Genomic DNA, 16,529 nt, shown 5'->3' with positions numbered 1-16,529 from the left:
GCGTTGTAAACATGGCGAGCAGCTGGCAGATCTCGCACTCACCTTTGGGTTTCGGCGGCATCGCGGCGGGAGAGGAACACCTCCTTGCGCCAGAAAGCCTGCCACTTCCGAAACGACTTCCTCGCTGGGCCCTCAGCGTTCAGCAGGGCAGTGATTTCTTCCCACAGCTCTCTCTTGCGTTCCACCGTAGCCTCTGGGCTGGGCACGCGGGACCCTGTCACGAGGAACGCATGCTTCTCCATGAAGGCGACCAGCAAGTCCCGTTGGTGTGGCGAGACGTGCGGGCCCAATCGCACGTCCTTGTGGGACGACATTACGCTCATAAGCAAGACCGCGCGCGAGCAAAGGTAACGAAACCAACGAAACTGCCAGAGCGCGATCGCGCAAGCAACAGCTTGATTTTGCGAACGTTCAGTTGCTCTATCGTGATTCGTCGTCACCGCGCTTTCGTCAGCGGCCACCATTGCGGTGGGGCGGGACCACAGAATGCGCATACGTCACACTCTCAATCATTCGAAAACCGAACCCGTCGTCTGCTACGAGTGAAACGGGTGACGAGGTCGTTAGTTTTGCTGCTCCCTTTGGACGGCGCCTACTCGCTTGCTTTCCCATAGCAACCGCCTTACCGCGCGTTGCGACCGCCCTGTTTGGAGTAGAGTCACGTGACAACCGCCGGCGCAGTGGCACGCATGGCCTTTGAGATTGCGGGCGCTGCATCGAGCGGCATCGGGGCGGTGCGGCCGCCGCGAGAGGCTCTCACCCAACCTCGCTGGATTCCCACGATTCTTACGGCGATTTAGGCAAGTCTGCCTCCATGAAATCATTGGGTTCAGGGAGAGCAGGGCGAAAGCAAACATGCCTGCAGTAAAGATTAGTAAGAGGTGATTGTAAGATTGGTGGAAGCATGGAAACGACAAACAACAGAGGCGTACAAAAGCAAAGTTCCCAATAGGAGTTCAGAAAGTTTGGCGATAAAAATTATTCACGTTTCTTTTCGTATAGAGAGAAACTCTGTGCTTTTTGTTAAATATAGGTAGGACATTAGTCAATACAATTACAAAGGCTTGGTTACAAAAGGTTACAATTACAAAAGCCAGCGGAAGACACCATGTACAAGATGAGGTTGGAAATTATGTGGGCACGAGCAAGACTTCCTGCCATTAGCGCAAGTTTCAAGTTTCAAAGTTTTGTCCTACTATTTATCAGGTCGTGCTGTCATACTCTCGATCCGTGACTCATTGGCTATTGTATTCATTGCGAAGACAGGGGGATCAATGCACAGAAGAAGATTGTGGCTACGGTGCCGTGCTGCTGAGGGCAAGGTCCTGGATTTGAATCCCGGCCATCAAAGATGCAGAGCTGGAGTACCATTGCTTTGGGCACACGTGCAAGATTCCCGGGTGGTCAAAATTAACCTGCAGCATCAAAACCTAGGGGCCACTAAAGAGTAGACGTTTGAGCTCTTAGTAAATTGCCCTTCTACAGTAACACCAAAAAGAGGGGTAGGAGGCTTGATAAGGTAGAAAAGACAGCAAACGATGAGTGGCAATGCCACCTGAAGGTTCCTGCACCAGCCAACCATTGTTTCATGGATTTTGATGGCATCTGCTCAGGCGTAGTTGATGTTTTATTGCTAAATATGAACTGCGTTGTATTCTGAAACACCACTTTGGTTGGTGTTGTCAAAACTAAGGTAAAAGTTCCATTTTAGAAGTGAAAGTTTCTTTTCGAGTAATCAAGCTTCGCAAAGGCAGTTTTTAAACAATAATTTATCTGTGTAAATTGATTTAGTGTTTTTCTTTAATGTCCCTTTAAGCCCTATAAATGTACATTTCTTTACAGGTGGTAGAAGGCCTCGGCGAGGAGCTTGCAGAGTGCATAGAATGGCGGAAGGGAGGACTAGTCTACATGTTCTGCCAGAGCAAGGAGGGGGACGACGACCACAGTTGGCTAACGGCCAACCAGGAAACTTTTTTTGCTGTAAGTTGAGCTGCCTGCTGACTCAGCAAAAGGACGTACTTGCCTCGAAGCTCATGTCATGCAACAAGGAAGCAGTTAGTACCTTCTAGCTTGTCACGCCCACAGACATTGTCAAGAAAAGCCTTTTCGAAGTTCCCATAGGCCTCCGCATTTCAAAATCAAGACATGCTCTTTAGCCAGAAGTGCTGGAGCATGCCTATAAGAAAAGAAAAAGACATTATGGCGCATTTGTATCAAACTTGGCCATTTTGTATATGACCACTGCAAGAAAAAATGAACATGCAGAGAAAGCAACAAAAAAAAAGACAGTAACTTGAGGATAGTTTAACTGTTACAGCAACCTTCGGGAACCGCATTAAAGAAGCAGTGCTTTTCCCTTTCCCTCGTGCAGGGTAGCCAACCAGGCTCGGTGCTCATTAACCTGCCTGCCTTTCATTTATCCTTGCCTCTCCCTCTGCAGCCGCACAATTGATTTTTGAAGAGCTTGCCCATATGAAACATTCAGTTCTACTGCTAAAAGCGCGTTGCTGTGTATTTGAACACAGGCATTTTCTTGGTTCATGTTGCTTAGCTTGCGTGACATGTTGCAGATGCTTTTTTTATTAGCCATCCTTCAAAAGCACTAGCAAATTATTCAGTAGCCCTTCCAAGATTTTTAATTTTTTTTCATTGTGTGAGCCATGATGTATGCATGCAGGCATGCAATGCTATCTATAAAAAAACTGGCATAACAAAACCTGCCCTGTAGCATGCGCCAGTTTCAGCAGCAAGAATGGCAAAGTAATGCTCCGTACACCACAGGTCTGATGCACATTTGTGGTGGCAGCGCCATCTCTTTTGTCTAAAACAAAGACAGCTTATGACATACTCTTCCGTAAAAGGTGTTCTCAATGAGGTTATCATTTGGGGGCATGTTTTCAAAAGCTGTTTGGTGTAGGTCGTTCAGTGTGGCAAAGACCTCGAAAAAGGGTCCATCAATGTTTTCATTTGCTCCTTTTGCCAGCATATTGCATCACTGTACGCATTCGTTTACAGCCTTTCATTTACAAACATGCACCTTGTCTGTTGGAAATTCGTAAGTTGGTAATTCATATTCAAGCTTACAAAAGCGCTCTCCAGGGAGGATAGAAGAGAAGGCTACTAGTATGACAAACAAAGTGCTTCTTCGAACTTCCATTTACTTAATTATTGACAGAATACTATACCTAAAGTAAAAACAGAAAGCCATCAAGCGGATACAGCAGACAATGTTGTCTTATGTGGTTAGAGCATCTGTACAAGATACAAAATTTTTTTAGATGAGAACCAATAGGACAGAGTGCTGACACAGTTTTCTGTTTTAGTGCTTCTTGTGTTGCATGTGCTTGCATGCTGTACAAGTACCCCTTGCTTCTGTGCCGTCTGCACTGCACTTTTGCAAGTTTAGAATATTGTCGACTTGAGATGTCATTCAGCTAAGCACTAGACGAGAGACAAATTCAGCCATACAGCAACTGAAAGCAGTGTTTAATGTCTCCTCGTGAAAAGCGCCAGCTCTGAAGCACAGTGAAGGGGGTTAGCTAGGAGTAGTGCGGCAGGACTTCGAGTGTGCATTCTACGTTTTTGTGAACGTGCAGCTGCTGCAGCAAGGTGTGCACCACCTCACGGCAATGCTCAATGTTCGTCGTCCACTGAGCGCCGAAGATGTCACAGTGCTGTCTGGCCAGACGGACGTGCTGGAACTCCTGGAGAAAGGCAAGTACAGTGGAATCCCAATCATTCGAAATCTGTTAAGCCAATCCTGATCAAACATCTCTATCATTATGTAGTGGAACCTTGTTGATAGGATCTTCTTTTGTTTGATTTCCCTGCGCCAACGTTCGGACCGAGAACACAAGAAAACGACCAAATAAAGTTAAGCTTCTTTTTTGCCAGTTAATGGGTTCCCACAAAACGCATTCTCTCGGCACCAGCATTCCATACATTGCCAAACTGCGATCATGTCACAGGTTTTCCGGCCGCTCGATCTCATGTGAACAAAAAAGTCATGAGCCATTCCACTTCTATGAAGGTGGATGACCAGCGAAGCTGTGCAGCACACGACAGAGGTTTTTCTTTTACGTGCATTCACGTAGATGATGGGACCGCCGCCCCGAGGAGCCAGAGGAAAGTAGACATGCGTGACGTTTCGACGGGACCGCCACCACGGGACAGTGGAAGGAAAGGAAACTAGATAAGGAAGCGTTTCAAACCCAACAAAAAGAGGGAGGTGCGAACATGGATGTGGTCAATGCGGGTCAAAGTGTAGTACGTATCTGTTCTTATCAGCTTAATATCTGATACGGATTCTGCTTCGATCCAAGATATTAAACTTATTTTTGCAAGTTGGCAGAGTGCTTGAAGACTGGCTCACATCCGCCACGAGTCAACCCTGTATTGCACTATCTCTGGGATCGCCCCACGGTTTTCACACATGCAAAACAAGAATGCACAGAACCTAGCCATAAACAGTTTCGCAGAAGAAAGAATGCACAAGCCATGCATGACCGAAAACAACTGCTGCAGCTGCTTCCCCACAGTACTCGCCCGCGCATCACGTGAAAGTGCCCACACACACCGACGAATCTCCGTACTGGTCGTCACATATTGCATTCACAGCTATCACGATATGCCTCTTCATTTCTGTTTGCCAGTGCCGTTGGAAGCGTACTGCACACTTTTAAGAGGCGATAACCGGAATGTGCTGCCGTTCTTTGCTGCAGGTTGTGGGTAGTGAGCATCATGCTTCACTCTAGTGGCATTGTACGTATTTTGCCATCACCCACCAGCTCGATTTTGCTTTGGTTTCTTTTTGCTGCTTTAGAACACTATGCAATAGGAAAAGAACACATTCTCATGTCGCAATGATTTTTGGGGCTCATTCGAATGCCTTTTGTTTCATTCAATCCACTGGTTAGCTTGATTAGTCTTGTTGGTCCTGTCAAAGTTAACTTACAAGAAATCGGCTGTATTCTATAAAATGCTTCACAGATGCAAAAACAACTGCACTGCAAAATGCATCATAGTTTCCACAGTGCCGCTTGCCAAGTATGAAATGGAACCTACTTACCTGTGTAGGCAAGGATGGCTGAATGATGGAGCCCAAGCTGTAGTCGCCATTCATCATGCTAACCCCTCCCTAGCAAATGTATGGCGGATGCCTGCTGCTGCTTTGTACATGCGAAGCCTTTGTTCTGTGTGACCAGAATCCAGCAGGGTCACCTTCTTTCCCAAACATCGCAGGCATCTACAGTGATGGACATGCACTGTCGCTGATGTACGCCGGCGAGATGTGCTACTGGCTGGTGACGTACTCGAAGCGCTGGGACCGGCCGCTGGAGATGGCGCACGCATTGCCACTTGGCAAGCGGCTGTTACAAGACTACATCAGTGCTGTCGAGGGTCCCCTGCAGGGCGCGGGCTGGAACTGCACCCGAGCCCGGCAGCTTCTGGCGCAACTGGGTGAGGTGGAGCAGTGCTAAAGTGCAGCCGGTGCCTGGTGAAGCCGACACAAAGCCAGACCAAAGACAAAGCCCGGACGAGGAGTGAGGTATTCGCTCGTTGCACGATGCCTAGTTGTATTCACCTGAAGTGGCTGACAGCTAATTCTTGTGGTACTCTTTATGGCCTGAGTGTTTAATCACACAGTGGTAATGTAGAAAATGCCGTGGAACCTTTTTAATCAGAATTTTCCGACCTGCAGTGAGGATGTAGTCGTACACTGGAAACAGTAATAGGTGGGCACACTAGCAATCGTATGCTGCCATTGGTGGGAAGTAGATGACAAGTGAGGTCCTAGCAGTAAGGGCATGATATTTTGTTTGTCAAGGTGGTGGTGTTCCCACAGTTCGTGTTTTCCAAAGTTTCAAGCGCTCCTTTCGTCTCTTCTGCATGTCTACGTCTTTTTGTGCTGTGAACCATGAACCTGTTCCGACTCGCCCAATTTTCTATCCTTTTTCTGAAGTGTTGAATTATTTCTACAGTAATAACCGCATGCTTTCCTCTCTGACTGCTTTGGTCACACCCAAGTCGTGACTTTTTTTTTTTTTCCTAGTTAAGATTAGTGGTAGGATGTGCCAGTAGTGCTATTATTAAGGTCGCTTCGATTCAACCAAGTTGGTGGTGCCTTTTGCACCTGCTTACAGTGTGCTGCATATAGGCCCTCGATTGTCTAAGGGACAATTGTCTGAGGGACAGAGGTGCATCCTGCACCTCCGTCTTTGTTTGCACGGGGTGCAAGGCTAGGTGCCGTCGCAGTGCAGAGCGCCCTTTAACCTTGCAGCGAATGGGTGCGACCCAGCGCACCACAACCGGCACTGCCTGCACCTTTTTCTTCACAGTGCCATATCATGTTTTCTGAATTGAACCAACCTATTGTATTGCTGGTACCCATCTACGGCACAGGGTGCCAGTGGCATTTTAACGCAAAAGCGTTGAATGGCCCCATGTTGCAAAATATCCGTTGTCGGACGTCATTTCGCGAAAAATCGTTCCGAACCACAACCACGCAGGCCCTCCATGTGGTGCAGAGGGATTACTTTCAACTGAGTTCTTCAAAGTAAAATGGGCCAGAAAAATCACAGAGTACGACCTTAACACAGCCTCTAGACGTGATAGCGTGGGAGTTTAATTTAAATGTACCAGAAAAACATAATTCTGTTGCGTGGAAATTCAAACACAAACTTTGAATGCTATCTTTGAATGCTATCGCGTTCCACTCTTACAGGAAAAGTTTAGGTGTTCTCCCAATTTTGGATCTCACAAAGAGACCCCATAACTTGGCCTACTTGCGAACTTGTGCACATACAAAAGCACTTGTGTATGCCGCCATGCAATGAGGGACGCGACAGGTCTGCCACTCCACTTGTTGCTGCAAAGGCAGCGCTGCTCATTAGATTGAACTTTGTTTACAATGCAATACGCCTAGAATAAATAGAAAATGCATAGTGATATTAGAACTGCAATTTTAAATAGTAAGTACATGGCACTTAATAGCAGGAGATTTGCTTACAGTAACCTCATATATTACATCTGAAGTACCAAAGTTTCACCATCAGTTTACGCCACTCACCATTTCTTTTGCCAACTTTCTATGTCAATTTTCCTTCTTAAATCGTGAACTGCATGCTCGATTCTATCAATAAAAATCATGGTCATTTCATTTCCACCAACATCTCGCAACATGTTCTGCGTAGTTGTCAGTCTCATAAGGGCCCATAAACCACCTCCGATAATTAAAAAAAAAATTATACTATCAATAGTTGGTAAGTGGTGTCCAAAACATGGTGTCCGTGACATGTTTGCGGCTCCTGCAACCACTTCTGGGGCATGTATCCAGCAAAAGCATGGCCTTCGAGATCGGCTTCTTTTACTTGGAAGGAGCCGTTACATGGGCACAGATTTGAATATCGCGCATTCGTTTGCCCAGCTATTGATACTACTGATGGTCAATTTATCGATAGTCTTACATCACTTAAATCTTACGCCTGCATTCTTTCGTGCAATACAAGCTTTTGTGAAATAGGTGGTGTCCAAATCTATGCCCTGCGATGGCCCCCTCTGGATAGCAAATACAGACATTGAAATCCATGCTTTTGCTGCTTACATGCGGTGGAAGTGATTGCGAGAGCCAGAAACACGTTACAAATGTTTGGTTATGGACACCACCTATAACTGACACAAAACTTGTTATACAGAGCATGAATTCTTACTGTTATTATTACAGCTCTCTACTCAGTAGTGCCCAGAAACCCCAGAAACAAAACCCTAATTATACACTGTTTCATTTGCGGCATGTTGTTGCTTCAATGGCAGAAATTTGCAGGATGCGCCCTGTGGAAGGTGGGGGGGAATTGAGGGAAACCTGCATGAATTGGTGCAGCTACACATCTTCATCAACTTATTTATGTCCATGTTAGAACAAAGGCTTCTCCCAGCTATCTCCAATTATTTCTCTCATGTGCCAGCAGACCCCCATCTAATCGTTGCAAATCTCCCTACTTCATGCCACCACCTAGGCCGTCCCCAACTGCGCGTTCTTTATTGGCCCTACACATTACACAGCTTCACCAACTTCATTTCTTCCTCTTAGAGTCAACGAAAATATTGGCTACAGCTACATATGGTATGAAGTTAAATAACTGCCAGCACCGATAAAGTCAACCCTTGTTGCTGATTTGCAGCTTCCTTGTGTGCCGATATGAGAGACAAAGGATGTACGGCATTGCACTTATGAAGGCCATGCACACATGTTTTGAGGCATCAACAGGATCTGCGCCATGTACTGCGAAACGACTTGTGAAAACGACTTAGTTTTTGCATTGAGAGTCATGTTTCCATAATTGGTAACACTGTTCGTGAGCATTGGTGGAACGTTTCACTAGCCGCTTTGCTTTCCATGCTGCCACAACTGTTCCTTTTTTTTTTTTTTGCAGCGACAACATTCAGTTTACGCTGCTTATTTGTACTCTTTCAGATTGACGGACATTCTTGTCGGGTGGAAGGAGCGTCATCAAGTTAATCTTTCCTGTATAGTTCCCGAACTTCTTGCGAACTTTCGCACTGTCATCAGCGGGACCACGATGGAGAACATGTTCCAATAGCTGGGAACATTTGCTGCTTTGGGCACTAGCTAGCTAGCTAGCAAAGCTCCAGTGTTTTGTGTGAGCTAACCATCAAAAGGCAGCTGACTGCAATAGTTTAACCATGACTGTCGAACCCTTTAGACAGTTTAGTTGGATTCTTATTCCCTGCATTAGCCCTGTTCACTCACGCTCTGTTGTTTGTGTGTTAGATAGACTGGTTTCATGCCTTTTCAAGCGTGCCCTGTTATTTGTGCATATGATCAACCTGTCATGGGAATGTCCCTTTGCTCTGATGCATCCAAATCACCACCATGGGCCATGTTCGGATTGATTGCTTTTGGGGGATATCACTTTGAGCGCACGTTGGTTGGCTAGCCAGCTGCACTAGACTTATTATGCGAATGTGAAAGTACTCTCAAAAGTAAACAGTCATGAACATGGCACAGGATTTTATACATATTCATATGTACCGACTTAACAAGCTGGGCATTTACTGTCAGCACAAATTGAAACATGACAAGAACGGACTTATCTGAACGCCAGCTGCGTGCAGAGCTATGCAGTACGGTGTAGAATCGCTCTTTAGCATGGTGTGGTTTTGAACACGTGTTTTGAACGAGTTGCCGTTCTGCATTCAGGCAAAGCTGGATATGCAACAACACATCCTAATCACCCAGTTTGAGTCTATGCTGATAGTACAGGCAGAAACCGGCCAAGTGAAGATTGAATTGTTTCTTTGGTGGTGTCCTAGCTTCCGAATTCCCACTGCAGTCTGTTTATACTACAGTCGACGCTCGTTACAACAGACTGTAATAATCCAGCGAGAAACGTTTGTTACATCCGAGGTCATTTCAATCCAAAATTACAGCCATGGCATGTTGAAATGGTGAAACTTTGCATATACCACTGTCCGAACCGAATACGATCGCAAGAACACTGGAAACATCCAAGTTAATGTAAACAATAGATCAGCAGGTTTCCGCGGTAAAGGTACAACCACGTGCCAAGGCACATTGCTGTCCACCGTTTTTCGGTCTCTGGTTGCCGAAATACGGCAATTTTGCTCACCCTAGAGCATATTCAGACACCTGCACAACTGAAAGATTAACTGCCGCCACAATGGCGCAAAGCTGGCCGACCAGCTTCTCGCCGCACCGCCGCCAGACCTAAGGACATCACTGCCGCCGCTGACACTAACATCGGCTACAGTTTGTTTTTCACACAACTGTCAACAACACAACTGATTTCACTCAACGGTTTCCCCCAGCTGTCGTTACAATAAGCTGATGTCTTAATTTTATCTTTCGCGACAAGCGACGACCACTGTCAAGCAGGTATCGAGAACTAGAGCTGCAATATAGAGCCAAGTTTAACTTGCCACTGCACACTATGTGAGATGGCTCACTCGCACCACGCATTGTTGTTTCCTTTTTTAATTTTTGTGCAAACTGATGCGATGAGAAAGTGTTCTCAGTGCATTCTGCGATCGTCGGCTGTAGTTATTTAAGTGCTGTATGCCATGGTTTCACATAGTGGATTAGGCCTGGTAGCACTTTTGGCACTTTGACGGTGTTGATCCGCTTGCGTGGTCGACCCAAAAGACTCTTCCTTAGCCGGTGGAGTGTTGTGTGGAGCACCCTGTTGCGGGAGGCTTGCCGCTAGCGTGTTTGTACTATACGAAAAAGTGCATTATCGCACTTTCCGCAAGTGGCTGGAAATAGTTGCATGCAGTGGACTGCCGCAGGCATCGCCGCATTGTATTCATGCCATCTAGACAAAATCTGCCCAAAAATTTGTCTGTTGTAGGCGATTTGTTGCGTGAATAATATAAGCACACGAAACTAAGTGAGAGGAAAGATCTGTTATATTCGTAAGTATGTTTTATGCAGATACGTTGTAACAGGCGTGGACTGTACGAGATTCCACGATGTCTGGTGTTTTGGTAGCGATAAATGCATAAAGTCGGGGATTCCCAAACTACTTTGGCTTCAGAAAAGCCCCATCCCACCATCATCCTTGCCTCAGAAAATTCATGCAGTCAAGAGTACAAATGCATCATGGACCCTCAATAGATGGTTACTTCGTTAGTGAATTGACTACACAGGGTTTATTAGGTAGAAATCATAACAATGGTGCGAATATATAGCATGACAGGTGCATCTGTCTTCCGTTAAGCCTAACATGCTTTTAATTTTTGTAACTATTACTACAAAAAAAGAAGTAATTTCTTAAGTCTTCGAGAATTTTTTTAACCTGGCCGAACTAAAAATTCACTGACGATTGCGATACTCCCCAATGCAAAATTTGAGTGCAGCTGTATGCATGTTTTCATTTTGCGATATGTTGGCTGGCGTGGACAGTCTGTCTCATGCGGTACGTTGCAAATGAAGCTAAGTGTGCCACGACTGCTTCAATAATCGGGAGATCACGAGAGGCAGCATGTGGGCACGATTCACAGCAGCCACCACAGACAGACCATCACTCATACAACGCTTTGTTTCAATATATAGTATCGGTGGACGCGCTCGCCATGTGCCATCGGTGAACAGACGACGGTGTGCTACCTTGGCATGATCTCATAGCTGTCAATGCCGCAGAGCCCGTCTTGCGTGGTGCTACGCTTTTCTTCTCACACTTTTGCCAAATCCTCCGCATGCCGCCTCACGCTCTCTTCGCTTTTGCAGTCTTTCATTTCCCGCTGCGCTCCGCGATGACTCATTCATCCTTCGCTGTGTTCGTTTGCTTGGTTACGCCGAGGGCCGATGGTAGATGCAGGAATGGGTGCATAGAAGCTGCGCTCTAAAACATAGTGAAGTATTAAAAATGCACTTAACTGGGCATATACTACAGCACAAGCGTCTCGTACTTGTCTGGTCTGTTCATATGCTGATCATGCCTTGCAATCAGAAAGAAAATTCGGAATGTCTGCTACAATATTGCTGTTTTTCACTAACTGAAACTGACGCACCCTAATACTAGAACTGGAAAGACAAGGGCCCATAGCTATTTTTTATTTTCATGGTCAATGTGCATTTTGCACCCATTTGCATTATCATGTTAGCAGCCCGCAACATTAAGCAACTGTTTACAGCCGTAAGTTTTGCCAAATTAATTTTACACATTATTGTAACGCCATCTACAATTAGTGCATCAAACTTGTAATAAATTAATTAAATTATGGGGTTTTAAGTGCCAAAACCACTCTCTGATTATGAGGCAACCTGTAGTGAGGGACTCTGGAAATTTCGACCACCTGGGGTTTTTGAACGTGCACCTAAATCAAAGTACACGGGTGTTTTCGCATTTTGCCCCATCGAAATGCAGCTGCCGTGACCGGAATTCGGCCCCGCGACCTCGTGCTCAGCAGCCCAACACCACAGCCACTGAGCAACCACGGCGGGTCAAACTTAAAATAAGTAAGGCAAGCTCTGTGTGTCTGAAAAACCTGTTCTTTTTTTCCCTAATAAGGCACGTCTAATTGTATCAGATGAGCTGTACTTGTTCGAAACAGTGATCAGTGAAGTTGTCCAGATGAGCTGAGTTTGTTGAAACATTGACGGAATTCAAGATGGATGATAACATACACTGCAATGGGTGTAAACCTTTTTTTAGAGAGTGTTTAGCTTGCAGTAATTAAAGTTATTTTAAAGCTGGCATCTGCATATAGCTAGCTATAACAGTTTTTGCACAAGTCCAAACTGGTGGATTCCATTGCAGTAAAAGTAAGGCAGCGAGCTCGGCCGTTTCGTTGAACGGTGGTGCATGTTCAGTGGTTTGTAGTGTTATGAATTGATGGAAGGCATGCTGTACTCGTGTAGCCCATAAATACTGCATTTGCACGATTACAAAATAACTTTCTTATGGGTAATTACTAGCCTGAGAGATCACTTCTGACGACATTTCGGAACCATGTGCCAAATACTAAGCAAATTTACACTACCGACCTTGGCCTTGAATTTTGAGGTCTAAATTGATAGCTCAGGCACCAGGCAATTGAACTGTGCAGAAAAGCTAACTTCTTGACACAGTAGCAAATGCCAATCTGTGAACAGCAAGAGCACAACTCGGCACAATGAAGAAGAATGCTGTGATGGTGTAATAAGTAATTGCAGGAAGGCTTGCGATAGTACATCTTGATCCAGTGTTCCAAACCATAGAGTTTCTCACTATATTACCTAGAGGGAAATCTGGCACTGCTGCACTGTGGTATGCATGGGAATGCCGGTATATTGTGACTTTGGATTGGCATCATTCTCGGAGAGCCAAGTAAGCACTGTTCTGTCTGTCACAATGATTAACTTTCTACTAAAGCAGCACGTAAAAAAGCTGTTTTAGCTTTATTAATACACAAGAAACATGTTTTGTTTGACTATAAAAAAACTTGTTATTGCATGTACAATTGTATGAAATGTAAGAAGTATCAGCGGGCTGCTAAAGTTGGGGGACAGATGACAAGATTCGTGCTTGCTCTGCAACAGTTTGTCGTCTGTTCTTGCTTTTTCTTTGCTTGGTTATGCATTGTAGGTGAATAAACTTCACTGGAAGATGTAATATGCATGAATGGAAACATTTTATGAAGATTTTACTTTGAGAATGCATTATTTGTGTAGTCATATCCACGTTTTAGACGAAGAGTTACAACACCAGCCAACACAAGCCTCGCAGACACATACACTGTCATTCCCATGACAGCACCGCGCCCCTTAGGAAGCTCCCATAGACGGTGGCATCAGATTTCCCTCTAGGTATTATAGTGAGAAACTTTATGGCCCAAACAACTACAGCAATATGCAAATTTGCACAAATGCAGCTATCCTGGTGTGCATGCATCTGGAATAAATTGCACTCCTGCTGGAATGATTCAGTGCAACGCAGGAATGCTGGCGTGCTATGCTAACATATTGCCTGTTATGCTAAAGCCTTATGTTAACCCAATGGTACAGCCGTATTACAAAACATTAAATTGCATTATAATCATAATATATATTTTTCTGAGTCATCACAGTATGCTCCCCTTCTTTCATTACATTCATACGAACACGGTATACTAGTATCTAGTTTGGGAATCCCTGATCTAGTCTGTAGGTTGTATTGTCCGTATTTTGCGTCCATTGTGAAGTATCAAACAGTGTGCGATTCGCATTGCATTTGTAGTGAAGTCCATCCAGTGAATAGTCTTTCGCGTTCTGTCCGTGCCAAAAAGAAAAGGAAAAACATTTTGACTTATCTATAGCAATGTTGAGCTGTTCTCTTCTGCTGAACGTCTGCATCAGGAGATGCCTTTTGGCGTGAAAATTTCCAAGTGAAACCTTTTTTTTAGACAAGTTTCACAGCGAAATGGGCAACGGCACGTTCTGTGCCCACGTTTTATTTCCGTGCTGTTTCCCTACCACAACGACATCACCCAAGCTGGCTCTTGTGTGCGCTGTTCTGTAGGGTAATTTGAAGCTTGAAGTCTATAACTTTGCATGTGCTTGTTTAACGTTTACATTTTGGCCCTTGCCAGGTAATGTTTCGTCACTCTGATAGACTACATTAAGGTGGATTCACATGACCGACTGACTGAAAAGCCGAGTTCTTCATGACCGACTTCTTAAACATCAGTAAAGTTCCTCAGTTGCTACACAATGCTGTCATAAACGTCTGAGCATAATGTGTAATAGTATTTCTTTGCGAGCAACAACAAGCTTATTTTTCTATAAACGATTGCCTGCTCTTTCCTTCCACTTTCTTAAAATCCCTGCTATTCTTTGTGTACTCTAGTTGCTTGGACCATTATCACGATGGCTAGTGGTTATCTTATCTTAAGATGTCACCTAGCCATAACATTGGAGAAACTTCCAATACTGAAAGGCACGTCTTGTGCTGAGCGATAACCTTTAACATTTCTTAGCCAGTGAAAGATGGTCACAGGAAAAGGTACTTAAATGCGCGTGGCAATGTTTTGGTGGACAGTCTACCAATTTTTCACGATGCCTAAGTCACGAATTTGTCTGCAAGCTCAATCTGCCATGTGAATCCACATGTTGAAATGCCTCTTTCATTATATAACCAGGTGCCAAAAACCAAAAACACTGTCTTTATTTGTATTCTTTTCTTTTTCTCACATTTGTCAATATTGTTCCAGGAGTGACAGGTGTGACTTAAATTGGCATGAGTTGTGCCATTTGATTTGAACAGTTTCATCTTTAGGTCATGCCCACAGTCATCAGCAGTCGTAAAGATTTTTTAAACTTGAGCCAGTTGTGAATTATTTGTATTCAGATCACTGAATGAATAATATGCAACAGAATATTTAGTACAACAAATGAACCCATTTAGCCTGGAACCATGGAACTTGTCGCACAGACAAGAAAGGCTGCCGAGTAAAATTTTTTCTTTGCAAATGTGAAATAATGTACAAAAAAAACTGGAAACAAACACTTTGGTCCATCTCAAGCTATCATGACAGCATTCTGTGTTGGGAATACTGTAAGGAGTACTTGCCACTTTCTTTGATTAAAAAGAAATTCCAAAACTGAGGATGCGCTTTTTCTTGCATGCAGCACTGGTGCAAACAAAACCCAACTGTCCCACCAAAGCTCTGATCAAGAGGTAAACTGAAAGGGGGAAAAATGATTTTAAAGAAAGAAAGAATCGCCTTGTGGTTTTAAAAAATGAAAAAAAGAAAGAAGGAAGCTTTATGCATCTATAAAGTAGATGCCAACTTTTCTTAATGCTTCCTCCACCATGTGGATTTCTGGAGAACTTGTTGGCCACAAGGTACAGTCTGCTTACGGAACACGGAATCTCGGAAAATGTTAATTTTCGAGCAGCCTGTAACACTATCCAGTAAAACCGTACATTGCAATGTTGTTTGCATATACTAGTAAAGATTGGAATGTGAATACAAGGCTACATTGTGAGGCTGCATATATATTCAGCTCTTTCTGAGATCACGTGGTCCATAAATTTTTTTGTCTACTGCAAAGTCTATCACAGTGCTATCAAGGCCATTGCATGCATGTGACTGGAACTTTCACTATGATAGAAACTTGTGCTGCGGCAAAGACCTGGAGAATAGAATGAACACTGGAACTCATGGCGTGGCTCTGAAACTTTTGGCAAACACTGTGCATAAGGAAAGAATGCACACTTTGGGAGGAGCTGTATGCTAGAGGCGGCTACTGGGAACCTGGTGGAGTCATTGGCTCTTGTGTGACTCGGGTTACCACCCTTGAATGTCTTGGCGAAGAGTGTACATTAAAAAAAGAAAAGCATTTTGTTCGGGAAAACCAGCCCCTGAGGAACTGGCGAATCTGGGACGGCGGACACTGACAAGTAACATGTTGTCTTTTTGGTCACAATGACTTTTTCAGCTACTTTGATATTGCCAATTTCGTCTGCTATAGGAACTTCTCGAAGCAGCTACTCATCTTGTGTTCATCATCGGAAGGCTTCCAAGTGGGCCAAGACCAGCGAGCTAAACTTTTTCGCTAACAGAATGTTTTCTAAAACAATGCGTAACACTCGAAATCGTAGAACTAGCCAAAATTGCGTGTATGGGAATTCCGGACTGTCTGCCTTGAAGGAACTCTGCACTGCGATCTGTTACAAAAGTGAAAAGATAAATGAAACTCTGGGCTTTTACGTGCCAAAACCACAATACGAGTATGAGCATACCATAGTGGAGGAATCCAGATTAATTTTGACCACCACCTAAATGTAAGCATGCGAGCATTTTTTCATTTCACTTTCATAAATATGCTGGCATTCCAGCCAGCAACGAGCCTGCCACCTTGAGCTCAATAGCATAATACCACTGCCACTGGGCTGCTGCTGTGGGTTACAAAAGTGAACGCAGACTAATGGTGGACGATAGTCGCTCATTAAGGAACAATGATTGATCTGCATTTGTCATGCGAGGTCAGTTTTCTGCACATTTTTGCCATCGCATGATGCAGCACC

At 44.5% G+C, this 16,529-nt stretch overlaps 1 protein-coding gene and 1 non-coding gene across 2 annotated transcripts; both read left to right on the top strand.

The window, feature by feature from the left end:
• Positions 1 to 9: 9 nt before the first annotated feature.
• Positions 10 to 15,080, top strand: LOC139056327 (RAB7A-interacting MON1-CCZ1 complex subunit 1-like). Its single transcript, XM_070534483.1, has 5 exons — positions 10 to 347; positions 1,843 to 1,980; positions 3,597 to 3,714; positions 5,242 to 5,548; positions 8,474 to 15,080. Exons 1-4 carry the CDS (start codon positions 12 to 14, stop codon positions 5,478 to 5,480), a joined length of 831 nt encoding a protein of 276 aa, XP_070390584.1. The 5' UTR covers positions 10 to 11; the 3' UTR covers positions 5,481 to 5,548; positions 8,474 to 15,080.
• On the top strand, positions 4,237 to 4,426 carry LOC139056576 (U2 spliceosomal RNA). The gene has a single exon (XR_011512457.1). It is a non-coding gene; the product is annotated as a U2 spliceosomal RNA (small nuclear RNA).
• Positions 15,081 to 16,529: the final 1,449 nt, after the last annotated feature.

This window comes from Dermacentor albipictus, chromosome 2 (genome assembly GCF_038994185.2).
Source record: "Dermacentor albipictus isolate Rhodes 1998 colony chromosome 2, USDA_Dalb.pri_finalv2, whole genome shotgun sequence".
In the NCBI taxonomy this organism is placed as follows: domain Eukaryota; kingdom Metazoa; phylum Arthropoda; class Arachnida; order Ixodida; family Ixodidae; genus Dermacentor; species Dermacentor albipictus.
Note: the sequence above shows the minus strand (reverse complement) of the source record. Positions and strands in the feature narration are given on the sequence as shown.